This window comes from Geotrypetes seraphini, chromosome 16 (genome assembly GCF_902459505.1).
Source record: "Geotrypetes seraphini chromosome 16, aGeoSer1.1, whole genome shotgun sequence".
Taxonomy (NCBI): Eukaryota; Metazoa; Chordata; class Amphibia; order Gymnophiona; family Dermophiidae; genus Geotrypetes; species Geotrypetes seraphini.
The window spans coordinates 12,274,503-12,302,307 of NC_047099.1; the positions used below are offsets into that span (position 1 = coordinate 12,274,503).

General features: G+C 43.2%; 2 protein-coding genes across 2 annotated transcripts; both read left to right on the forward strand.

Annotated features, from left to right (window-relative positions):
• Positions 1–9,696: 9,696 nt before the first annotated feature.
• Positions 9,697–10,641, forward strand: LOC117349621 (olfactory receptor 10A4-like). Its single transcript, XM_033923213.1, has one exon. It carries the CDS (start codon positions 9,697–9,699, stop codon positions 10,639–10,641), a length of 945 nt encoding a protein of 314 aa, XP_033779104.1.
• A 1,183-nt stretch (positions 10,642–11,824) lies between these two features.
• On the forward strand, positions 11,825–25,069 carry LOC117349622 (olfactory receptor 10A4-like). The gene is made up of 5 exons (XM_033923214.1): positions 11,825–11,929; positions 13,954–14,032; positions 14,138–14,288; positions 22,107–22,187; positions 24,109–25,069. Exons 1-5 carry the CDS (start codon positions 11,825–11,827, stop codon positions 25,067–25,069), a joined length of 1,377 nt encoding a protein of 458 aa, XP_033779105.1.
• Positions 25,070–27,805: the final 2,736 nt, after the last annotated feature.

A 27,805-nucleotide genomic window follows, 5' to 3' on the forward strand; every position in this document is an offset into this window, starting at 1 on the left:
TGGGGGTGTCGTGGGGGTCGGCCAGGGGGGTCACGGGTCGGCTGGGGGGGTGGTCGGAGGTTCTTGGGGGGGGGCGGTCGTTGGAGGGGGGGGGGTTTGCGTCGAGGGCAGGAGGGCCTGGGATCCCTCCTGCCCGTAATGTAGTGCGGGGTGGGGGTAGGGGGTCGCCGTGGCCAGGAGGGTTTGGGCTCCCTCCTGGCCCGATATTGTCGGGGAGTTGGGGAGTCGGCCGGGCAAGAGGGCTTGGGCTCCCTCTTGCTCCGATCGTGGATGCGGGTGCGGGTGGGAGCGCATGCGAGCGTTCGTTTGGGGTGGGGGTGCGAGCGGTCCTGCTGGGGGGGGGTGAATCGGGCATCGGGCGGGGTGGGAACTATGTAAAAAAATTTTTGTATACCGCGCTCACGCGTATAACACGCGAGGGGTATGCGCGGTAGGTAAAAACGCGTATAACGCGCGCGTTATATGTGTGAAAATACGGTACAAGTCCCAATCCCTCTTCCTTTCCCTTGTTAAACATTTAAGTCATGGTCACAAACCAGCTATGCACAACTTAAGGCATCTTATACACAATTTGAGGGTAAATATCATAACATGTTACAATGCACGCTTTAGGTTTTAGTGATTAGTGTTACTGTATGCTTTGTACTTTTGTAAAACGTGAACAATTACTTCATGTTTACTCATTCCACTATACACTTCTATCATGTCTCTGTACGGCCATTTTTTTCTAGCAACCAAAGAACCCTAAGCTCTCTAACCTTTACTAATGGAGATTAATTCTGTCCCCCTTATTATTTTGGTAGTCTTTGTCTCTACCTGAAACTTTAATTGTAATTACAGTGTATTGATTCTGAAATCGTAATTGTCTTTAAGTCATTAAGAAAATTGTTGGATTAGAACAATTTTCCTGGAGTCAGCTGAGTTATTGAGTGGATATGATCTAAATTGTAAATTAAGTTGCATTTCATCCTCCTAGTACACACTAGTCCCGGCCCTGGTCCCAATTAAATAGAAATCTTTTTATGCACCTGGGAATGCCTTAGCCTCTCTTTTATTAAGCCACGGTAGAGGTTTCTACCATGGCCCAGAGCGCTAAATGTTCCAATGCTGTTTCGATGCTCATAGGAATTCTGTGATCATTGGAGCAGTGTTAACATGGTGACATAGTAAAATAGTAAATGATGGCAGATAAAGACCCAAATGGTCCATCTAGTCTGCCCAACCATACATGCTCCATAAATTAACCATTTAATTTAAATGATCCTTTTTCTTAGATATTTCTGGGCCAGAAACCCATGGCCCTGCCCGGAAGTGTGATTAGGTTCTATCTACTGGAATCTCTGTCAAAGCTCACTCCAGCCCATCTTAGCCATTGAAACTCACTCCAGCCCGTCCTCAATTGACTGTCCATATATGGGACACAGGCAGTGCAAGCCTGCCCAGTACTGGCCTTAGTTACTTCAATGTATACCCATTATTTTCTGATTAGAGATCCTCTGTGTTCAACCCACGCTTGTTTGAACTCTATCACAGTTTTCTTCTCCACCACCTCCCTCGGGAGCACAATCCATGCATCAACCACCCTCTCTGTAAAGAAGAATTTCCTAACATTACTCTTGAATCTCCCATCCCTCAACCTCAAATTATACCCTCTGGTCTTACCATTTTCCTTCCGCTGGAATAGATTTTGTTCTAGGTTAATACCTTTCAAGTATTTGAACGTCTTAATCATAATTCCCCTGGCCTTCCTTTCCTCTAGGGCAGGGGTGTCCAATGTCGGTCCTCGAGGGCCGCAATCCAGTCGGGTTTTCAGGATTTCCCCAATGAATATGCATGAGATCTATGTGCATGCACTGTTTTCAATGCATATTCATTAGGGAAATCCTGAAAACCCGACTGGATTGCGGCCCTCGAGGACCGACATTGGACACCCCTGCTCTAGGGTATACATATTCATGGCTTCCAGTATCTCCTCACACGTCTTCTGGCACAAACCTCCTACTATTTTTGTCACCTTCCTCTGGACCGCTTCAAGTCTTCTTATGTCCTTTGCCAGATACGGTCTCCAAAATTGAACACAATACCCCAAGTGGGGCGTCATCATCGACCTGTGTTGAAACATTTAGCAATCTGGGCTCCAGTAGAAGCCTCTACCATGGCTTAGTAAAAGGGGTTAGGGGATTAACCAGGTATTCTCTAGACAAATGGGGACATTCTAAAACTAGTTCCTACACTTGGGCGCTGTTAGATGCCCTACTGGCGCCTTTGTTAATTGAAGAACGCCATTAGAAATGGCCAATCTTTTTGAACCATTTCTGTCACTAAACATTAAAAAATGCACAAAAGAAGCTATGGGGATATAGGAGGGGCCAGAATGTTTAGTAGACTGGCCACACAGACATCCTAGTAGAGCAGTGGCGAACACTAGGGGGCACTGCAGTGAACTTCACATAAATGGTCCCAGGTACACATCTTACGTATTGTAAAACGAGCCCTCCAAAATCCCTTCCAAAACCCACTGTAACTAACTGTACAAGAGCCCTTATGTTTCCAAGTGACACCTATATGCATGTACTGTATAGTGGGATTAGGATGAAGTTTAAAAGGCTCATAAATTCCACTGTATGTGTAGTGTTTAGCTTTTTGTAGCTTTGCTCTTTTTTCCTTTCCCATTTTCAATTTTCTTTTTCCTTTTTTTCGAGTCTCAATATGTTTTATATCTAAGCAATACAGATGTATGGGGGTTTGTGACATTTAGAACTGTGCATAAAAGTCTGGTGAACTAATAAAGTTGTTCAGGATTTTAGAAAATCGCATGATTTCTATTTTCTACTCAACAATGACATCAGGATCGGCAGTCTATAGATTGAAGGTTTTAGGAGGTGAAGCCTTTGAATGGGGATAGAATATTTATAGAATGAAGCCGCTAACAGGAAGTAGCAGAAATTTTATTTCCTCGGGGCTGGAGGATGTGATGTAAAATTGCATCAGAGACCCCTTATAGCTGAAATTTCCCTGACACAATAGCATTACAAGCCGCAGAACTCTGTCAGCGTAGGCGACAAAAAATGTGTTAAGATGGAGAGCAAAAGTCTGGCTAAAAATCAACTGGGAAGCTCTGGGAGACAGTGCTTACAGCAAGAATAAAAGGTTTTTTTTTAACAGAATGTTTGTCTGATGGCCAAAGAGATGACGTCAAACTTCTATACGGTGCATATATGAAAAGAGAAAAATAAGAAAACAGACGAAAGACTGGATATTTTCACAAGTGTTTATTGAAAGGTTCATATTAGATTAGATTGTTTAGTATTATTTTAGTGTTTAATGTCTTTTGGAGCACCAGAGAGGAGGTTTTTCTGCCAGTGACTGAGCTAGGGAGCTCAGAGAATGCTCCATATAACTCCCGTTGAAAATCTGAGGCTTTTCCTTCCCTCTGACTAGGCTCCTGAAACTCCACAAGAGGCATTGTAGTAGTGATTACGTGTTATAAGAGTGTGTATTATTTTATACTGTACTAGTCTTTAAGCCCATTACATTAATGGGTGCTAGAATAGATGTGTTTATCTGTCTTTCTTTCTTTCTCTCTCTCTCTCTCTCTTCTTGGCCGCTGTCTGTCTGTCTGTCTCTTTCCTCAGCTGTCCACCACCACCCCTTCCCTGTTCTCCCTGTCCAGCAGTACCCCTTCTCCCTTTGTTTTACCTCCCCTCTGTCCAGCAGCAGCCCTTCTCCCTTCGTTTAACCTCCCTCCTGCCTGTCTCTCCGTGGCCCCCTTCTGTTTTCCCCCTCCCAGAGCAAAGCATGATTGCTGTATGGCCCCCAGCACACTCCTCCCCCCAAAGCAACCCCCTTTCCTTCTCCCCCTCCACTTCTTACCAGCATGGGACACCTCGCAGCACCCGCACAACACTCTCCGCCATTGTAGAGACAGATCTTGTAACCCATTGGATTCTAGGAAATTCACTATCCTTTCCTCAAGCAACACTTCCATTATTTTCCCAACAACCAAAGTGAGGCTTACTGACCTGTAGTTTCCCGCTTTGCTTCCAAATTACCCTCAGCTTCCTGGCTATCAATAGTATCGATGATATGCCATCTGATTTGATCGGTAGTATGTTTTTTGGCCAGCCAGTGTGGAACTAACGGAGCTGTTTGGAAGCGAAGCTTAATTTCCTAGAACAGATGTGGATTTATCAACTGGATACAGTAGTACCTCATGGGCTCAATTTGGAGCTTGAATGGCAATCCCTCTGGTGAGGTCTCACTGTATCCCCATCTCTGTATTCTTTAAAGTATCAAAATTTGTGTTTATTTCTATCTAAAGTGTTCCCAGCTCGGGGTTTTACCGGTTTTGCAGTTATTTCCATACTTCCGGGTTGGCTCGATGATGTCAGTCCCAGCTGGGTTGTAGAGTATTTAATGAGCCATAGTACACGCCGCGGCCATCTTAGATCACAATTCGGGTGGCCATGTCGTGAAGAGCAACATAGTTTTGGAGGGATTGTGCCCTGAGGAAACCTGAACAGGGTGAAACATGTTGGCGTGCTCTATCCCTCTTGGCTAAACCACCCAAGTTAAGTTAAATACTTTATTTATAACTATTTATAATTATTTATTGAAAACAAAAAAAGTTCACTAAGCATAGCATATCATATATTAAATAGACCCGATGACGATAGGGGTCATAAAGCCAGTTGCTATGAAGATATATTGAGCTTCTGGTGGCACCTCTGAGGGCCTGAAGACTTTATTGCACAAGCACTTGTGGTATAGAAGGTATTGACGGGAGGTTTATATTACACCCTACCCCCAATGGTGTTACTGTAATAAATTATGTACATTTAATTTCTTAAAATGTTAATGTCCTTTTATTTTTACTATTTGTACAACGCTTTGTACTTTTGGTTAAGCGTTTAATCAAACAATATGAATAAACTTGAAACTTGTTAAGATTAATAAGCAAGAATTAATATCTCTTTATTATATTTTTGAATCAGAATTTTCTAAAACATTTTCTGTGTTGTTGAACAGAAATTATCTTAAATAATTAACACCGAGGGATAAGGATGTGCAAAGAAGCAACAACAGAGCTGTTAAGTATCTCTATGGATTGGTGGATTGACACAGGTATTGCAGTACAAATATGCAGTTTCTAGAGAAGTAAATGGATTGTACAGGAATTTTTGAGACCACATAGGGCTCTTTTTTTTTTTTAGCAAGGTTTTCATCTTTAAACAGAATAGACAAGAACTCATTAAAGGATTTTTGCAGAATCAATTCAATCACAGGTACAAGATTTCCTATTTCATTATTTTGACTGCAAGCTATGATGCATCCCTTTGGAGCACATTGAAATTGGAACCAGAAAAGGACCCGAGCTTCGAGACTACAGAAGCCTCTATCAGTGAGAAATATAGAAATTGATGGCAGATAAAGATCATAGGGAGGGACATTTTCAATATGAGTTTGGATATTTTGCAGAACCTACACACACACACAAAAAAAATCCAGTATAAAACATTTCCATTTTCAAAACTGAAATAGGTTTATCTTGTCTTTCATTAATGGATGTGTTTGTGCTCAGTGTGCCAATCTTTTTGAACCATTTCTGAAACAAAACACAAAAATATGCACAAAACAAGCCATTGAGAGGTAGGAGTGGCCAGAATGTTTAGTAGACATCCCAGCAGAGCAGTGGCGAACCCTAGGGGGCACCGCAGTGAACTTCACATAAATGGTCCCAGATACACTTCTTACCATAACCTTCTTATATTGCATGAATAGCTTTCCATAACTCACTGTAACGAACTGTACACCACACCAATAGCCCTTATGTTTTCAGGTGACACATATTTATTTATTTAAAAATTTTCTATCCTGCTTATATACTAAGCGGGCTGCAGTTGTCACATACATAAGAATAAAAAAGCAAAACCATAAAATTTATTCTGTACATGTCAAACAAGATAAATTACATCAGTCTACCATCTCAGATTCAGTCTTCTTTGGAAAGGTATTAACATCTCAGATCTGGAATTCTCTTACAAGAAAGTATGCCTTTGAAGATTTTTTAAAGGACTTGAAGTCTGTGTGAACCTTTCATTGAGGTCTATAGCCTCGGACCTGCTGTAGAAGTTTTTCTGAAATGTGCATCATGATTATTTTCCAAGGTTAGTCTCATTGCAGGTATAGTGGGATTAGGATGATGTTTGGAAGGCTCACATATTCATCGAATGTGCAGTGTTTACAGTGAAATATGGGCCTGAGTTTTATAATATTTTATGTATGTAACTATTTGTAAAGCGTTTTGGAATAAAACGGTATCTAAATTTAAAAAAAAAATAAATAAATAAAATTTCTATTTGCTTAAAGATCGAGCATGGGAACACCAAAATCTTGTTTGCCCCGAAGCAGCTAATTCTAGTGAAACGCTGGCCATCATTGCAGGGAGGAGTTTGTCTTTAAGCATGGGACATTTGCATTGTTAAAAGACAGCAGACCATCGAGTTTACAGTTAAGGGGTTGTTTCTACATATATGAAAATTTTTATCGTATCGATTTTTGATAAAGAAAATCTATGAACTGAGAGTGAATCAAAACAGTGTGAAAGTTAAATTTAGTGCAGAGGTTTTTATGCCAGTGAGGAGGCATTCGTAACCCTCCTTTTTCCAAAACTTTGATAGTGGTTTTTAGCACAGGGAGGTGCACTCAATGCGCTTCCCTGTGCTAAAAACATTGTGGTTTTGTAAAAGGGGGGTAAGTTTGTTAGTGCTATAGTCCCGAACTGTGCCCTGTGACTTTTCCCCCACACATTTCAATTTATGTGTAATTAGGTTCATAGACAAAACCGAGGAAGACAAAGGCGCGCGCTGACAACTGAGCGCAAGATGGAGGCGCGCGCCGAAGAAAATGACAGTTTTTAGGGGCTCCGACGGGGGGGGTTTGTTGTGGAGCCCCCCCACTTTACTTAATACAGATCGCGGCGGCGTTGTGGGTGGTTTGGGGGGTTGTAACCCCCCTCATTATACTAAAGTGAAGTTTTCAGTAAAATGTGGGGGGTTACAACCCCCCAAGCCCCCCACAACGCGGCACAATCTATATAAAGTAAAGTGGGGAGGTTCCCCCCACACACCCCCGTCGGAGCCCCTAAAAACAGTTATTTTCTTCGGCGCGCGCCTCCACGCTGCGCTCAGTTGTTTACGCGCGCCTTTGTCTTCCGCGGTTTTGACCTGACACCATGTAATTATTAAGATTGAATTACTGAATACATTTTCTGCCCTTTGTCATGTGGCATCAAGAGGTGTAATGATGTTTTGCACTGGCTTCCAACTGAGGCTAGAGTCATCTTAAAATTTGCATTATAGTCCTATAAGGTGCTATATGGTCTCATAGCTATATGATCACTTCACTCTGGCTTATTCTAGGCGTTCTCAACATTCTCTTGTACTTTTTTCTTTCCCTTGAGGACTGTCGATACAAAAAATATTTTAATAGGTTACTTTCATTCCATGCAGCAATCAGAGATAAAGAGTTTAGTCAGTTGTGGTTAATGCTACATCTTATCAACATCTGAAAAAACTGCAGAAAACCTATTTATTTTGATAAATTTTTATAGAATAAGATTTGTACTTCCTGAGTTTGTTCAGCTTCCTTCAATTGTGAACCGCATAGAACTGGAAGGTGTAGCGGGATACAAATAAAGGGCGCTAACCGATTTAACACGCACTAAAGATTAGAACGTGCTAAATGCTAAGGCACCCACAGAATCTAATCTAATCTAATCTAATCCTTAGGTTTGTATACCGCATCATCTCCACCTTCGTAGAGCTCGACGCGGTTTACAGTAGGAGAAATAGGAAGGAACTACAACAGAGGGTTAGAGGTAGAAGTGTGAAGAAAATTTAGAGGACTTGGGGAAAAAAAAAGATATAAGAGTTTCCTTGGTTCCTAAATTGGAGGGAGACTTACATTTTTTGAGAAAAGTCAGGTTTTCAGATGTTTGCGGAAAACTTGGAGAGAGCTCAAGTTCCGAAGAGGGGAGGTAAGGTTGTTCCAGAGCTCAGTGATTTTGAAGTGGAGGGAGGTCCCTAGCTTTCCTGTGTGGGAAATGCCTTTTAGCGAGGGGAAGGATAGTTTTAATTTGTGGGAGGATCTGGTGGTATTAGGGTTTGAGGAATTCCAAGAAAGAGGGATAAAGGGAGGGAGGATACCATATAGGATTTTGAAAGTTAAACAGGCGCATTTATAGTGGACCCTGGCGATTATCGGAAGCCAGTGGAGCTTGGCCAGGAGCAGGGAGACATGGTCAAATTTACTTTTAGCGAAGATGAGCTTGGCTGCGGCATTCTGAATCCGTTGGAGTCTGTGGAGGTTTTTCTTAGTTAGGCTTAAATAGATAGAGTTGCAATAGTCCAATCTGGAGAGGATGATGGATTGGACAAGGAGGGTAAAATGTTTTTGATGGAAGCAGGATCTAACTTTCCTCAGCATGTGAAGATAATAGATGCCTTAACATTTAGGGCTACTTTTATCAAGGTGCGGTAGGCGGTTAACGCCCGGAATACCGCGCGTTCAACCGCCTGCCGTGCTAGTCGCTAACGCCTCCATTGATGAGGCGTTAGTTTTTAGGCTTGCCGCGGGGGTTAGCGCGTGATGAAATGTCCGACGCGCTAACCCCCGTAGCGCACCTTGATAAAAGGAGCCCTTAGGGTGCACTAATCTTTAGCTCATACTAAATCTGTTAGCACGCTTTAATAAAAGAACTCCAAAGTGTTATGTTATGTTTCACAGGCTTCTAGTTCTGTGTTGATTGTCCCACCAGGCTACTCCAGGAACTTGCTTGCTGTTCTTTTTTTTTTTTTTTTTGTAAATTATCTTTATTAACAACTGCAAAAGAACATAGTAATGGAGCAGCCTAGTGGTTGGTGAAGTGAACTGCATAAAAGGGAAACCCAGGCCTATATCCCACTCTAACTAGTACTTGTAGTGGAAAGTGTGAGCCCACCAAAATCCTACTGTACCTACATATAGATGATACCTATAGATTGTCTATCTATCTGAAATTTGAGGCAAATGAAAATAGAGCAAGAGCTAAAAATATGACAATCCAGATTTCTCCTGTAACCCATTATGGGCCACATTCTGCAAACAGTGACGAAAGTTAGGCACAGATTTCAGATTCATAGATCTTTTTTTCGTTAAAAAAAATTCTTTATTGATTATCCAGACTTCAATAGCGCAATACATAAAAATGTAACATATAATAATACAATAAAAGCACATTCAACTTACAAGTATTCATAGATCTGTAGATGGCATTATACTGGCATCCTTCAACCTTTAAGTACCATAAAAGACTTTAATGATAGGCTACAGATTACTAACAGAAGATCTGTAATTTCATTTTTGAAGTATTTGAGGTATATACCATCCAGTCCAGATGATTTTCTGTTCTTTACAATATTGATGTACATTTGTAGGTTCACCAACATTTGTTTTGGCTCTCTTACATTTTCCCAACTCAACTGTAGCAGCAGTTCATTACTTAATTTATAGCAGAATTATTACAAAATGCTAAAGTTGCAAAATTAGTTGAATTCTTCTATCTAAACCAATATGACCATTGTTATCTCTGCACTGGTTGCTTAATTTGTTAGCAAGCTCTCATCTTTTGTCTGCTGCAGGTTAAATAGTGAATTAATGGCATCAGAAAATCAAACTCTTGTGAGTGGATTTATACTTCTGGGATTCTCCGACCTGACTCCACAGATTCAGCAATTTCTTTTTGTGCTCTTGCTTCTCTTCTATGTGCTCGCTGTGACTGGAAATCTGCTTGTCCTTCTCATCCTTTTACTTGACCCTGCCCTTCACAATCCCATGTATTTCTTCCTCAGGAATTTATCCTTTGTTGAGATTTTTTTTGTAACATCTACAATCCCCAAAATGTTGGTGTATCTTTTGTCTGAGGATAGAAGCATCTCTTTCCTGGGATGTACCTTGCAAATGTATTTCTTCTATTTTGTTGGCAGTGAAGAAAGCATGCTTCTATGCATCATGGCCTTTGATCGCTATGTGGCGATATGCAAACCCTTACATTACTCCACCATCATGAGCAATAGAAATTGTGTTAATATAGTTGTGAGTTCCTGGATTATATCTGTTGGACTGCAATTTGGACAAATCACTTTTATAATTACTTTACCTTTCTGCAGATCTAAAGTAATCCAACACTTCTTCTGTGACATTCCACCTGTAATGAAGTTGGCTTGCACGGACACTTATTTTAATGACATAGTTCGCATTGCAATAGGAGTGTTTTTTGTGCTCGCACCCTTCCTGATCATCCTGTCCTCTTACATTTACATTCTCTCCACTGTGCTGAGGATGAATTCCAGAGAAGGAAGAAGCAAGGCATTCTCGACTTGCTCCTCCCACCTTGCTGCAGTTACATTATTCTATGGGACCACCATGCTGGCCTATTTGCAACCAGCAACAGACTCTGCATATTTGAGATTTTTTGCTTTGCTTTATTGTTTAGTTAACCCGATGTTAAACCCACTGATTTTCAGTCTGAGAAATAATGAGGTAAAGGGCGCTTTTAGAAGAAGAATTTGGAGCAAAATTACATTTCTTTTCAAGGAGTGATATATTGTATTGAATAAATATAAAATATATGTCAGCATATTTTAGTATACAAGCTCTTCAGACCACTTAAGCCCATTTTCTTGATAATTTCTTTATAGGTTTTAATCAACAGTATCTCAACATAGAATTTATTTCTCTTGGAGCTTTGCAGACATGTCAGTTCTCACATAGATCTACAGTAATAATAATAATAATAACAGTTTATATACCGCAGGACCGTGAAGTTCTATGCGGTTTACAAAGATTAAAAGATGGTACAAATTGATTGAACTTAACAGAGGAGAACCCTTATTGAAGAGAAGGAATTGTACGGGTCAGCTGTCTAGATACTTCAGGAACAGATACAACTGAAGATCACATCCTTCAAAGGATCTTGGAAACTGAAATTGGCACATTCTTAAATTGAGAAAAGCCAGTGCAAAGTATGTCTGTGAAAATATTTGTGAGGAATAAAAAATAAGAATAGCAGAATTTAAGAATTCCCATAGAAGGTTAGACCAAAAGTCCATCCAGTATTCTGTTCCTAACAGTGGCTAATTCAGGCCAGAGGTATCTCAAAGAATCCCCAAAAGAGCAAGATTCTACTTCTCTCCAGAGATAACCAGTGGCTTTAAGGATTTTGCTTCCAGGAATTTGTCCAAAACAAGTACATTAACATATTTTACCACACCCTCTGGCAGAGTTCTAGAAGATAACTGTGGTTTTCTGGATCTCAATGATGCCTGATCCTTAGTAGTAATACAGTGCTCCCCCGGTCATTCACGGTTCGCAGTTCGCGGTCCCGGTCATTCGTGGTATTCTCCGACCAGGACTTCCTGTGTTAAAGTCAGACGTTACCAATCAAGAGCTACGTGTCAAAGCTGCTCCTGATTGGTGAAGCCTGACTTTAGTGCAGGAAGAGGCGGTTGGAGCATACCGCGAGTGATTTCCTTCACTTGCCGACGCTTCAGCTATCCTATTCTGCCTCCCCAGGTGAAAAACCACCTAAATTAGGCCTCCATGCCCTCCTCCTGTACCTGGCCTTAGTCCCTGAAGCCCAGATGCAGCAGGTAATCGTTCTGGATCGGCAGTGGCCGCTCATGCGGATCCAGCCAGCAGACGCTTTTCTCGTGCAGCTGCATATAGATCACAGGCGGCTTGCAGGGAGGGGGGGGGGTTGCTCTCGGGCTCCAGCAGGTAAGCGATGATCGGCAAGTGCTCCAGATCCGAATGGCAGCCTGGAGTGACAGATTCCAGCCCGTCCGGGATCAAGCTGAAGCGCTCTGAGTCCGTGTCCGGGAGCCTCAGAGTGCGGGGCAGCGGCATCAGGCAGGGAGCATCCTCCAGCTCCTTGTCGTCCCGTATTCGTGTTTTTTCAATATTTGCGGGGGTTCCTGGAACGGAACCCCTGCGAATATCGGGGGAGTACTGTACTACCGAATTACCACAAATGGTTACTCCTGCTCTACTAGACACAGGGACCCCTGGATCAGGGTTTGGAGGGAGGGGGTGTTCCTGGGAGGTGCCTGTTGTCTGAGGTGGGGAGGGAGATAGGTTGGCACATGGGGAGGTTGCCTTAATGTGTAAAGTTTTCACCATGTGGAGTTGGGATTTTCTGAGGGTTACAGTTCAGAATTATTCTAGGAAAAAAAGAAAAAGGAACACCATTCTTATATGTAAAGGATAAAGAAAAAGATTGATTCAGCTGTTTCATGCTCACAGTCCCAGGATTTTACCACCCTGTGTCCTGGCTATAATAAAAAATACTAATTATGAAATGTTTTCTCAAAGAAATATATCTTTAACCCAATTTTGAACTTTTTAATCCTTTTGTCTCTAATCATAGAAATAATGGAAGGACGCTCAATATCAATGGTCTCCAACCTTTTTCATGTAAAAGGCCACGGTGAAAATACAAGAAAGCTCTGAGGGCCTTCAAAATATTTCAAGCGTACACATCCTACTAATTTTGACCTAGGGGCCGCCGCGGGAGCAGACTGCTGGGCACGATGGACCACTGGTCTGACCCAGCTGCGGCAATTCTTATGTTCTTATGCCTCGGCCTGCTTGTTCAGCTTGGGTATTAAACATTAATACTTCAAATATTTTTTTTAAAAACTCACTTTATTTTGGAATGTCAACACTAGCAAAATCCATAAAGGAGAAACCTGAGTAACACTTCCCCCAACCTTTTACAAAAGCTTAGTGCAGTTTTTAGCGCCGGCCGTGGCAGTAACAGCTCCGACGCTCATAGAATTGCTGAGAGCATAGGAGCCGTTACCTCCGCTGCAGGTATTACAAAACGCGCTATCCTTTTGTAAAATGAAGGGTTATTTTTTTATTTATTTTATCTATTTGGTTTTATGGTTCATAGACAAAATCGCACGAGACAACGGCGCGCAGACAACGGCGCGCAGACAATTGAGCGCAAGGTTGATGGCGCGCCGAAGAAAAGCACTATTTTAAAGGGTTCCGACGGGGGGTGTTGTGAGGAACCCCCCTATTTTACTTAACAGATATCGCGCTGGCGTTGTGGGGTGTTTGGGGGGTTGTAACCCCCCTCATTATACTTGACACCAAACTTTTTGCCTGTTTTTTAGGGAAAAAGTTCAGTTTTAAGTATAATGTGGGGGGTTACAACCCCCCAAACCCCCCATGCCAGCGCAATGTCTGTTAAGTAAAGTGGGGGGGGTTCCCCCCCACACCCCCGTCGGAGCCCTTTAAAATAGTGCTTTTCTTCGGCGCGCCGTCAACCTTGCGCTCAGTTGTCGGCGCGCCGTTGTCTCGCGCAATTTAGTTCCGTCCTCCCAAAAGAGCTTAGAATGGGTTACAAGTTTACATATATAAAAAAGCATATTTATACAAAGGGCTCCTTTTAAGAAGGCGCGTTAGGGCCTTAACGCGTGGAATAATGTGCGCTAAAATGCCACGCGCACTGGTCACTACCACCTCCTCTTGAGCAGGCTATAGCGTGCACTAATCCGGTACGTGCGCTAAAAACGCTAGCGCACCATCGTCAAAGGAGCCCAAAGTGATGGTAAAACAATGACAAACATGGTATAGTGAGACATACCCCCTGGTTTACTAAAGGTGTGCTAAGCGTTTTAGCGCGTGTTTTAACGTGCGCTAAATATACATGCGCACTAACCGTTAATGCATCCATAGACTAACATGCACATTGTAACCCGTACTGTGGTCCTACCGGGACTCTACAGCACCCCCAGTGGTTACAAGAAATAATAGAACTCGCGTGTGACCCGGCCTGGAGTCACCCTGCAGGCCTGAACTGACACCAATAAATACAAAATCAAAATCAAAAATTCTCCCAAATAGGTTGAAATTGAAAAATGCTTCACTTTCCTATTCCTGGTAAAGCATAAAAGTCAGGGTATTGTATGCCAAAACAAAGCAGGTAAGTAGCAAACAAAACTTCCATAAGTTCAAATTCAAAAGCAAATGCAACAAACAGTTCCAAAGAATAAAGTCCCAACTGCTTTCTTCTTATTACTTTTTCCAGTTTATACTTCCCTGAGGTTAGACTCACCTCAGAGCTCAATGCAACCTGCTCCCAAACAGGTTGTCCATTTCAACAGCAAAATAGAGTTCAAGGGACTAGAATCACTGCACTCAACAATAAAGCCTCTGGCAGCCATTCATTATACTGCCAGGTAAAGGAGAGTGCCATAGGTTTGCTTTAATTTTATAGCTATCACATAGCCTACAAAAATTCCCTCCCAGGTAACTGCAAACCTCTCCCTACTTGACACTTCCAGCTTCACGAAAGCAAAAGAAAACCACAAAAAGATTCAGGTCAGCAAACAGTTTCTTCAAGCCAACAGAGTTCCAAAACACACTCACTGTTTTAGGTTTAGCACTTGCAGCTGGTGGAAAAACCAACCTCCATGGCTTCCTCACAAGGACTCATTTCCTCAGGCAGGTTGTCAAGTTCCATCGGGAGTTCAAGCTCAGATACTGATCTCTCCAGCATGTCTCCAGCCTCCTGCACCTCCATGGGTGTGGCTGGTTCGCTCCTGTTTGGCCCAAGGAGATTCTCAGGGAGGAAAGGTCTCAACCTTCTCCCTAGCCTGCCTGCCTGCTTGCAATCTACTGCTGGCTTTTGTATATTTGGGACACGCCCTAACCTGTTGATTCAGCAGTCCTCAAGGTAGCTCTAGAGCTCCTCTTGTGGTGACCTGAATACTGCTGGTCTAGTGGATTTTTGTGAATTTCAGGTTCCCCCCGGTGGTCAGCCTGAGAATCAGCTGAATCCACACTGGAACAGCCTTTAAACACTCCCTTCCGGGTTTTTCTATGTGTCTTAGCAGGAACTTTCGCTGGAACCAGGGCAGGCACGATGCCTGTCTGGTTACAACATGCCAGCGTTTAGCGCATGGTTAGCATGTGCTAATATTTAGCGTGCGCTAAAACGCTTATCGCACCTTTGTAAAAGGAGCCCATAGCATGGCAAGCATAGGGGTCCTTTTATTAAGGCGCGCTAAGCGATCTGGAACTCTTTACCAACCCACATCAGGGCAGAACATAATCTCGATAAATCCAAAGGAGGATTAAAATGCTTCCTCTTTAAAGATGCTTATGAAAACTGATGCAGTTCAACAATAAACTGATCTTGACTCTCCCCCATTTTGCTTTTCCCTTCATTGTTTGCTTTTCTTTTAAATATTGTAGATCTCCCCCCCTTACCTCCTGTTCTATCGCATGTCAATTATGTCCCGTTTTATTAGTCTCTCATTTGTATTTCCCTTTTTTATTACTGTAGAATGCTTAGAATTCACGATTGGCGTTTTATCAAAATTTTAATAAACTTGGAAACTTGGATTCAGCGTGCGCTAAAGCTTAGCGCACGCTAAATGCTAAGGCATCCATTATATTCTATGGGCGCCCTAGCATCTAGCGCACCTTAATGAAAGGACCCCATCGTATGATAAGACATGGCAAAAATAGTAAGGCAAGCGTAGCATGATAAAACCTAGCACAGTAGACATAGAACGGCAAACGTGTGCCAGACATAGCATGAGAAATCATAGCACAGTAGACATAGAACGGCAAATGTGTGCCAGACATAGCATGAGAAATCATAGCATGGTAGACATAGTACGGCAGATATAGTGTGGAAGTATTGACATATAGGGGTCCTTTTACAAAGGCGCGCTAACGCGTCGATAGGATAACATGCATTTAGCGCGTGGTTGGCGTGCGCTAAAAGCCATAGCACACTTTTGTAAAACAGGGGGATAGTATAGTAAGGTATGAGAGAAATGGTGATCGTATGATAAAATGTGGCAAAACATAGCATGATCAGACATAGTATGTTGGGACCATGAATAGTAACGGAGTCTATACATTCTACCACCGGAGGGGACTTGGTATGGTAGAACATTATATTGATGGGCAATATAAAGTGTGACAGTACATGGCACGGTAGGATGAAGCACAAAAATGTTTGAGACTCGAGACAGTGAAGGGTCGATGCCCTTTTTCATTAGATCTAGGAAATTTAGGTTGGTGTACTCTCATGGAGGGTCAAGAGAAGAGGTGAATTTTTGTTGCCTTCCTGAAGTTCAGTAGACCTTCTAATGATCTTCTGTGGGTGGTTAGTTTGTTCTAGATCTTTTCCGTGTGGTCTCAAGATGGTGGGCACATCCTTAGGGCATGTGTAATCAGTTTTCTTTTTGCGAGTGAAGTGGTCAATTCAGGGCATAGGGCGGAATTTTGGAGGCCATATAGGCCGGTACCATGTCATGGAATTTCTTTTTATTACCAGCACATGCTGAGCAGAGGATTTTAACATATTGTTCTCAATGGATCCAAGATTCTTTTTTTTGGGGTGGTGACTCCTCATTTGGGATCCAGTGCTATGCATCTAAAGTTAGGACTGTTTGTTTTTTCCTGTAAACATATCATAATATCATAACATAAGAATAGCCTTAATGGGTCAGACCAATGGTCCATCTAACCAAGTATCCCATCTTCACGGAGGCCAATCCAAGTCATAAGTACCTGTCAAAAGCCCAAATAATAGCAGCGGTCCATTCCACTGATTCACATTAAATTCCATTTGTCATTTCGACTCCCAGGCTTGCAAGGTCCTCCTGTAGCTTCTCAATCCAGTCTTGATTTAACAATTTTAAGAAACGTAGTGTCATCTGCAAAGTCCGCTCATTCCTTTTCCAGGTTATGAATAAATATGCTGCAAAGAACTGGACTCAGTACAGATCCCTGGGGCATTTTCACTGAGAGAGAGATCTAGTCCTCCGTTGACTTTTTTTTAATTTTTAAACAATCAAAAACTCCAACAAAACTGCTATAGATACTTGAAAAGACACCACAAAAAAAGCAGAACTAGTCAATAGGTTCTTACAGGGGACTCACCTGCGCACATAAACGCATTCCACAAAAGCTACAAATAATGAATTAATTTGTGAAGCGAGGTGTCCTCAGGGTGAGGGGTCAGCGAAGGGAGAAAATTCTCCAGCACTTGACACAACTGGAAAGCGGGTAAAAACCCACTCACCTGCACGCCATCACCGGACACCTCACGTGTGCTCAAAACAACACGTGTTCAAATAAACTGTGACATTTAGGGCTCCTTTTATGAAGCCACGTTAGCGGCTTTATCGCGCGTGACTTTTAATCACGCGCTAGCCCCCACGCTAGCTGGAAAACTACTGCCTGCTCAAGAGGAGGCGGTAGTGGCTAGCGCGGCCGGCAGTTTAGCGTGCGCTATTATGCACGTTAAACCGCTAATGTGCCTTCAAAAAAGGGGCCCTTAATATTTATAAATCACTCAATGTGCATAAATAGGGCAGGAAGTCCCGCTGAAAGAACCCCCCCCCCCCCCAGCTGTTCCCTACAAGAAAACTCAGCACTTCGCTTAAGGATTCATCCGGTGGTCTTGTAATCAAATGAGGCCTCTTTTCCCTGGAGAAGAGGAGACTTAGAGGGGATATAATAGAGACTTATAGGATCATGAAGGGCATAGAGAGAGTAAAGAGGGACAGATTCTTCGAACTTTCGAAAAATAAGAGAACAAGAGGGCATTCAGAAAAGTTGAAAGGGGACAGATTCAAAACGAATGCTAGGAAGTTCTTCTTTACCCAACGTGTGGTGGACACCTGGAATGCACTTCCAGAGGGCGTAATAGGGCAGAGTACGGTACTGGGGTTCAAGAAAAGATTGGACAATTTCCTGCTGGAAAAGGGGATAGAGGGGTATAGATAGAGAATTACTGCACAGGTCCTGGACCTGTTGGGCCACCGCGTGAGCGGACTGCTGGGCACGATGGACCTCGGGTCTGACCCAGCAGAGGCATTTCTTATGTTCTTATGTTCTTATGAGGCGATGTATTTTCCTAAAACGGCCTCGTGATCAAGTCAATTTAAGCCAATTCCCAATCTACAGTAGGGTATCTTTATTTATTATAAATACTATCACATCACCATTTCAACAAACTATTATACAGAACAGATTATGATAAAACATAAGTTCAACAAAAACAGCAAATTGACAGCACGGAAAAGATCCACCGCTATGAAGTGACAGGCACCCAGTGGAGTATAAACAGATGTTATTTATTTTTATTTTGTTATTTAAATTGAGCTTGCTATGCCACTTGTAACTGTCACAACAGAGTAATGCGGTATACAATCTACATTTTAAAAAAAAAAAATGATTACAGGCAGTCCCCGAGTTACAAAAGCCCAACTTAAATACGAGTCGTACTTAAGAGCGTGGATGCGGCTTCATTTGATTTCACTGAGCAGTATTTTCAATGGCATAGACTCCTACACTTCTCCTGTTTAGCAAATTCAGGAATGATGCATGGCCACATTAAGAATAGTGTGTGGTTGTGCACGCTGTACCACAGAGGAAACACTGGTAAGGACAGTTGGCCCTTTTGTCAGCTGGGAACAGAGGTAAAGGACAAGCACACCTCCCTATGGGGGGTGCGATGACAAAAGGGCCGAGGCCGTTGCCTAGGGGGAGGGGTGAACGAAAGGGAGGCAGGGAGGGGAAAACTCGGGGTAGAGAGAAACAGGAACAGGAGGGGGGCCAATGAGGGTCAGGGACGTGGGCACGAGGGGCCGGGGAACGAAGGTGAGGCAACCCGAACTGAAGCAGAAGCTGCAGTTTGGCCCTCACTATGGGAGCGTCGCGGCTTTCTCCCGCCCGGAGCGTCCCATGTACTCACCTGAAGTGTGGTCACTTTTTCGGCCCGAGGTGGCTGCTATTGGTGGTTCTCCCTCCTGGGAGAAAGGTGAGGCTGGTGGGGCCTGGGGAGGTTCCGGGCGCACAGCGGGGTAGGAGAGAGAAGAGTGTCGCGGCGTCCCCTACACTCTTCCATCTGCGGCTTCTGCCTGCCCATGTGCTTGGGCCCTAGGATGAAGGAATTGAGACGCGAACCGATGGGGCGTTAGCATCGGGGCAGGGCAGCAGAGTCCGCAGTCCTTGGATGTGGGCTCCGATGTGTGGGACTGGCTCCGATGGTGGGGTGAGCAGGGGCAGAGGCCTGCGGTGGGTGCGCCAGGGCAGCGAGTGTTTCCTGTGTCTAAGAGCGCTGGAGGATGGCCAGGTTGGGAAGTGAGCGCGCCGTCTCACAGCGCTGCCGTAATCCTGAACGTGGCTGAAGCGGCCAAAAGAAGAGAGGCGACAGGGGTAAGTCAGCGGTTCCAGTGGAGAAGAGAACGCGCCGTAGCCTAAGGCGATAAGAGCGCTTCAGTGCTGGTCGGGAAGGGAGTGCGCCATCGCTAAAATCTCTGCTGCCGCATGCGTGGATAGGCATGAAGGTGGGGCTTCCTACTGTAGCAGTAGGGGCGCAGGGCAGCGGTGTGGAAAAGAAGAAGGCTGGCTGTCTGGTGCTGCGCCAGTTGATGGTCCCGACAAAGGAGGGAGACAGAGGCGCAGGGTTCCTGTAACGGCAGCCGGGTTTGTGGGTTGGTTGTCGGGCAGCGCTTGGTCTCCCTGAAAGCGGAACGCGATGGGGAGTTTAGACATGGCCACGTGGCCTTGCGGTTTAGAGGGGTCTCGTGGTTGGTACGGCTGCATCCTTAGGCCTTAGCATGGGATGTTTTGAACTGCTGTGCTGAGGTACTTTCAGGTAGGCAGACTTCTGTCTGTACACTTAGGCAATGGGAGCCAAGATAGGCAACGGGAAAACTTTGTTCTTTCATCAAGAGGAGGCGAAGGTGTAGCACGAGGCGTACCAGATCAGATGGCCACGTCCTGCGAGTGAATCAGCAAGAATCTTAAAATCTACAAATTCTGAGTTTACACAGAAATCTGACTTAACCTGGGGACTGCCTGAATCTCTATTCACAGACCTGAGTTATATACACAGGGAAGGCACATAACAGTTACCCCTCCCAGGGCAGGATTAATTCTTCGAGGGCCCTTAGGTACATAAGCTTGGAAAAGAGACAGATGAGTGGAGATATGATTGAAATCTACAAAATCCTGAGTGGAGCAGGAGGAGAGTGTGGTGTCGTGGTTTGAGTTACAACTTCAGCACACTGAGGTTGTGGATTCCAACTAGAGAGTTGCGCGGGGACAGAAATCCCACCTATCCCTGCCCATCCCCGTTAAGATCCTCTCCATCCCCACCCATCCCCGTCAGGATCCTCTCCGTCTCCACCCATCCCCGCAAGGAATTACCTCCATCCCCCGCCCGTCCCCATAAAAAGCAGCAATTACTTCTGACAGGATCATCAATTCCACAGTTTCTTTTGTGTTTGCGCTGCTGTTTTCCTTGTGGAATCTCTTTGGTGGAACCCTTTTTTTGTTTTCTGTTCAGGTAATTAACTTATAAACCTCCTCTTTTACTAAGGCTTCCAAAGCCTTCCATCCCCGTGGGAGTCCCGTTGTCCAGAGGGAGGTCCCCATGGGAGTCCCGTGGGCCAGAGGGGGGTCCCCGTGGGAGTCCCGTGGGTTAGGGGGGATTCCCGCGGGACCCCCACGGGACCCGCGGGATTCCTGGGATTCCCGCTCCCGTGCAGACCTCTAATTCCAACCCCATTCTGCTCCTTGGGAAGTCACTTAATCCTCCAATGCACCAGGTATAAATTAGCCCACTGAGACAGATAGGGAAATTGTTTAAACTAATTGTATATAAACCACGTTGAGTGTGTTTGTAAAAACTAACAGAAGTCTGTATACCTATCCCAATCCTTTCCCCTAGACAGGTACAAATGGATCTTTTCCTTTTTTTTACGTCAATAATTACAAAGAATAGAGGACACTTATTGAAGTTACAGGGAATTACATTTAAAACCAATTGGAGGAAATATTTTTTCACTTAGGGCTCCTTTTACTAAGGTGTGTTAGAGCCTTACCATGCGGAATAGCGTGCGCCAGACCTTAACGCCAGCATTGAGCTGGCGTTATTCTAGACACGTACCGCGCAATATCACTGGTACATTATTCTGGGATCCACACAGGATTTTTCCTCTCCAGGTGGGAGACTACAGCATTGTAGTAGAATTTCTCCAGCTTGGGCTCCATCTTCTTCCAGAACTTGGCATCAAATTCTACTGGGGGCAACAACAGTCTCCTTGGTGTGAGAGCTACAAATTCTGCTTTGATGAGTCAGTGGCTGCCAGCTGGCATTGCACCTGGCTGTAGTAGGTATGGTTTTTCTTCAGGGCAGATGGCCAAATGGCCCATCCAGTCTGCCAATCCGCAGCATACTCTATCTCAACCGCTCCCTAAGAGATCCCATGTGCCTGATAGAAATGTAGCTGTTTTTAAGAAAGGTTTGGACAGTTTTCTGGAGGAAAAGTCCATAGTCTGCACATAGGGAAATCACTGCATGCCCCTGGATCAGTAGAATGGAATGTTGCTACTTTTTTTTTTTTTTGGGTGGGGGGGGGGTTGTCAAGCACTAGTGATCTGGATTGACCACTGTGAAGACGGGCTACTGGGCTAGATGGTCTAACCCAGTAAGACTATTCTTATTCTCTTACGTTCTTATGTACCTGGGAATGCTTTAACCAGGTAAGCTCTAGACAAACATAACTTAATACAAAGGGACCTAAACCTTTAAATTTACCCCTTGTAGCCCATGTTGAGGAAAAAGGAAGCATTTCTGTTAACATTGATAAACAATAATTAATATCTATTTATTTATATTTTTGAATCAGAATTTTCTAACACATTTTCTCTGTAAGTATTGTTGGAAACAAATTATCTTCAATAATTAATACCGAGGGATAATGACGAGCAAGAAGGCAATAACAGAGCTGTTATGTATCTCCATGGATTGGTGGATTGACACTGGTATTACAGTATAAATATCCAGTTTCTAGAGAAGTAAATGGGTTGTACAGGAAATTTTGAGACCATATAGGGCTCTTTTCTAACAAGGTTTTCATCTTTAAAGAGAATAGAGAAGAACTCAAAGGATTTTTGCAGAATTCATTCAATCACAGGTACAAGATAAGTTTTTTCTATATATTTCATTGTTTTGAGTACAGACAACGATACTTCCACGTGGATCACATTGAAATTGGAACAACAAAAGGACCCGAGCTTCAAGACTACAGAAGTCGCTGTCTGTGAGACATGTAGAAATTGATGAGACATTTTCGATATGAGTTGAGATGTTTTGTGGAATGTGCACAAAAATCCAGTATAAAACGTGTCTATTTTCAATAATACAAAAGATTTATCTTATTTTCCATTAATTGATGTGTTTGTGCTCAATGTGCCAATCTTTTTGAACCATTTCTGAAAGAAAACATTTTTAAAAATGCACAAAACAAGGTATTGGGAGGTAGGAGGGGCCAGAATGTTTAGTAGACTGGCCACACAGACATCCCTGCAGAGCAGTGGCGAACCCTAGGCGGTACTACGGTGACCTTCACATATATGGTCCCAGGTACACATCTTAATGTAACCCTCCGAAACCCAAAACCTACTGTACCTACAAATAGGTGATACCCATAGTTTGTCTATTCACCTGATATTAGAGGTAATTCAAAATACAGCAGGAGCTAAAAATATGAGAGACCAGAATTCTCCTTCAAATATCAAGTTTATTTAAAATATGACAAAAACACTTCTAAAATTTTCTAAGCGCTGTACTTAATAAAAATAGGGGGTACAAAACAATCAGAAACACAAAGAAGACAATCTTTGGACAGCAACTAACAGGAACAAAGGGAAGAGAGAGTAAGACTAAACTAAACCTTAGGCTTATATACCGCATCTTCTCTATAACAGTAGAGCTCGGCACGGTTTACAAGAAATTAGAAAGGAAAACAGATACAATATGGATGGAATAGTATGGAGAGGAGCGGAATTTACAGCTTTGAAAGTAGCCAAGTTTTCAGATTTTTCAAAATGGTTGGAAAAAGTCCAGATCACGCAGTTGAATAGGAAAATGATTCCACAGCTCAGTAATTTTGAAAAGTAGAGACTTCCCTAATTTGCCAATGTAGGTAACGCCTTTCAACGTAGGAAAGGACAATTTAAAATTTTGAGTAGATCCAGGTAATGTTAGATCTAACAGAATTCCAAGACAGGTGAATTAAAGGAGGAAGGATGGTATAAAGAAAAGTTCACAATAAAGGAAAAAACAATGGGATGGGCACATGACTAGAAAAAGTTTTATGAAGATAGAAGAAATTGAAGGATCGGCTGTTTAGATATGCTAAGGCTAGTAGATTTTAGTTTCAAACAGCACTTACCCCCTCTTCTATGAAACCACGCTAGCGTCTTTTAGCATGGGGAGCTGTGATGAATGGCCCACACTACTTCTGACGCTCAAAGGAACTCAATGAGCATCGGAAGCAGTGCGGGCCATTCAGCGTGGCTCCCCATGCTAAACGACGCTAGCGCGGTTTCATAGAAGAGGGGGTTAAAGTTAGGCACTGATTTTGGATATACAGTACAACCTGTAGTTGGCATTATAGTAACCCCCTGTTTTACGAAGCCGCGCAGCAATGGACCCAAAGCTCTTAAGATCTCTATGGGCTTTGGGGCCGTTTCCATAACGCAGCCGCTAGGGCAGCTTCGTAAAACAGGCCCTAAATATTTATAATTTCATTTTTGAAGTATTCTAAAGTATATAACCATCCAGTCCAGGAGATTTGCTGTTCATTAGCATGTTGATTTAAATTGTTATATTTGTTAGGTTCACCAAGACTTGTTTTGACTCCCTTAAATTTTCCTCAGTAAAGACCAAAACAAAGACCAGATAATAAGAGGCTTTAAATTACACTTCTCCCTTCCAACCTATCTGTAGCAGTTCCTTACTGATAATGTTATGCATCATAGCTACAGCTTTTATAATGGTTGTCATTAGGTTATAATAATTTGGTTGCTTTGAACTAAAGACACATATTTTACAGCAAAATAATTGCATAATACTAAAGCTTCAAAATGAGTTGTATTCTTCTAAGCCAATATGACCATTGTTATCTTTGCACTGGTTGCTTAATGTGTTAGTAAATGCTCATCTTTTGTCTGCTACAGGTTAAATAGTGAATTAATGGCATCAGAAAATCAAACTCTTGTGAGTGGATTTATACTTCTGGGATTCTCAGACCTGACTCCACATATTCAACAATTTCTTTTTGTGTTGTTGCTTCTCTTCTATGTGCTTGCTGTGACTGGAAATCTGCTTGTCCTTCTCATCCTTTTACTTGACCCTGCCCTTCACAATCCCATGTATTTCTTTCTCAGGAATTTATCCTTTGTTGAGATTTTTTTTGTAACATCTACAATTCCCAAAACGCTGGAGTTTCTTTTGTCTGAGGATAGAAGCATCTCTTTTCTGGGATGTATCTTTCAAATGTATTTCTTCTATTTCTTTGGCAGTGAAGAATGCATGCTTCTTTGTATCATGGCCTTTGATCGCTATGTGGCGATATGCAAACCCTTACATTACTCTACCATCATGAGCAATAGAAGTTGTGTTAATATAGTTGTGAGTTCCTGGATTATATCTGTTGGACTACAGTTTGGGCAAATCACATTTGTAATCACTTTACCTTTCTGCAGGTCTAAAGTAATCCATCACTTCTTCTGTGACATTCCACCTGTAATGAAGTTGGCTTGTACCGACACTTATTTTAATGACATAGTTCGAATTGGAATAGCTGTGTTTCTCCTACTTATACCATTCCTGATCATCCTGTCCTCTTATATTTACATTCTCTCCACCGTTCTGAGGATGAATTCCAGAGAAGGAAAAAGCAAGGCATTCTCGACTTGCTCCTCTCACCTTGCTGCAGTTACATTATTCTTTTGGACCACCATGATGGCCTATTTCCAGCCAGCTACAGACTCTGCAGACCTGAGATTTTTTGCCTTGCTTTATTGCTTAGTTAACCCAATGTTAAACCCACTGATTTTCAGCCTGAGAAATAATGAGGTGAAGGGCGCTTTTAGAAGAAGAATTTGGAGAAAACTAACATTTCTTTTCAAGGAGTGATTTATTGTATTGAATAAATATTAAAAAATATCTCATCGTGTTGTAGTATACAAGCTCTTCAGACCACCTACGTAAGTCTGTTTTCTTGATAATTCTTTTTAGGTTTTAGTCAACGGTATCTCAACATAGAATTTACTCCAGTTTTTTCTTGGAGCTTTGCAGCCATGTTTATCCTTACATATATCTACAGTGCAATTGAAGATCACATTCTTCAAGGGATCTTGGAAAATGAAATTGGCATATTCTTAAATTATGACACATTCTTAAATTGTGATACACCTTAAAGTCAGTGAAAATATTTTTGGGGAATAAAAAATAAGAATAGCAGAACATAAGAATTGCCAAAGCAGGTCAGACTAAGGGCTCCTTTTAGTAAGGTGTGCTAGCGTTTTTAGCACGCACTAACCCTTCGCTAAACAAAAAATACTAATGCAAACGTTAGCGTGTAGCGTGTACTAAAACCGCTAGGGAACCTTAGTCCATATAGCCCAGTATTCTGTTTCTAACAGAGACCAATTAAGGTCATGGTATTGTGAAGAATCCTGAAAAGGTAGCAAGATTCTACTTCTTTCCAGGGATAAGCAGAGGCTTTAAGGATTTTGCTTCTAGCAATGTGTCCAAACCAAGTATATTAACTTATTTTACCACATCCTCTGGCAATGAGCTCTAGAAGCTAACTAGACACAGGGGACCCTTGGTGAGGCTGGCATTGGATCAGGATTTGGAAGGGTGGAGGGGTTCCCGGGAGGTGCCTGAAGAGAAGGATTTTGACTGAGGTGGGGAGGAGGATAAGTTGGCACATGGGGAGGTTGTCTCAATGTGGGAAGTTTTTACCATGTTGGGATGAGATTTTTTGCCAGTACCAATTTGGAATTGTTCCAGGAGAAGAAACATCATTCTTATATTTAAAGGATAAAGAGAAAGATTGATACAGCTGTCTCATGCTCCCAGTCCCCATCATAGAAATATATTTTAATCCAAATTTGAACTTTTTAATATAGGATTTGAAGAGCATTTCAGCCAATTGTTTGAGGGTCGCAATGAAGGACTTTGAGGGTCGCACGTTGGAGACCACTGTTGGTCCAATGACACTGAGTATTTATGGCTTTTGATATCTGAGTAGCAATATGTAACACCTGGAGGTGAGGAGTGGTCTCATGGTAGAGTTGATACCTCAGCACCCTGAGGTTGTCTGATCAAATCCCAACACTGCTCCTTGTGACCCTAGAAAAGTCACTCACTTCTCCATTGCCACTGCTTTGAATGTGTAACCATAAAAAGGCAGAATATAATTCCATTACATTACTCTGCCATTCTGAACAATAGAAACTGTGTTTCTATGGCTGTGAGTTATTGGATTATATCTGCTGGATCGCAGTTTGGAAAAACCACATTCATATTTAGTTTACCTTTCTACAGTCTAAGATAATTCATGACATCTTCTGTTTGCAGCCAAATATAGGCTCCGCAGATGGAAGAATTTTAGCAGTGTTTTATTGTTTAACTAACCCAATGTAAGATTCTCTGGTCTACAGCTTGAGAAACAAGGAGGTGAAGGGGGCTTTGAGGAAAATAATTTAGTGAAAAATGATGTTTATTTGCGTCTGAGCCTAGCTGTGCCTTAGGCCCCTCCCCTGTTTTGCATGATGCACCAGGGAGGGGCCTAAGGCCCAGTGTCGCCGGCAAGAGAGGAGGAGCAGGAGGTGTTTTCAGTACCCCCTGCTCCCAACTTTTCAGTTATGGAACATGGGGGCCTGGAGGGGAGGGGGGCCTCCAGTGGCAGGAAGGAGTGGGCATCCCTCCTGCTGTTTTGTCACGGGGCGGGTAGGGAGTCAATTGGGATGTCAGGAGGGAGGGGGCATCTCTCCTGCCATCTTTTTGGGGTTCAAGAGGGGGGCAGTTGCTCGGGGGTGCTAGTGCAGGGTTCTTTTTTTAATGGGACAGAAGGTGTGTATTTAACACAAGCACAACATCTGTGCCATTAAAAAAGCAACAACTCAGAAGCCCTAACAGCAGTGACAGGAGGCTGCTTCCCCTGTCACTGCTGTTAGGGTTCCACGCATGTGTCAGTCGCTCACTGAGTGACTGAATCGGTTGCGTTTGCATGCAAATGATTTGCAGCTCCGTGCAAATCATTTGCATGCAAACTTGATAGTGAATCAATCGCTGTTGAAGAATCGGCCAACAGCGATTGAGTCGCTGTCTTTAGTGAATCTAGCCCTATGTCCTGGATTCTCTAAACGGTGCTGATATTGGCAGCTACCTAAAAAGTGGCTGCTGATCGCATGTCATTCATGCATTGATGCCATTTACACAATTGCGCCTGCAGGAAATATAGGCACAGGAAATGTAGGCCAGGGTTTTCCAGGTCTACATTTCTGGCACCTATCTTTGCGTGAATCACACCTATATAGGTTCTTTAGGCCACCTAACACCACTTCCAACCAAGCTCCCCGACGACATCGGGGCAAGAGGGAGTCCAAGCCCTCATGCCCCGTGGCACCGACCCCCCCCCCCCCAATTACAATCAGGCCAGGAGGAAGCCCAACCCGGCCCATGTGCCTAAGGCCCCAACCACAGGAGGGGCCTAAGACTCCCGGGCCTATTCTGGTTGGCCCAGGCGCTTTAGGCCCCACCAGTGGGTGGGGTTTCTGATGCCTGAGCCAATCTGGCCCCATTCTGCAGCTGGCTGGCCTGCCAGACAGGCGGATTTGGCACCCATCCATCCGGCCAACA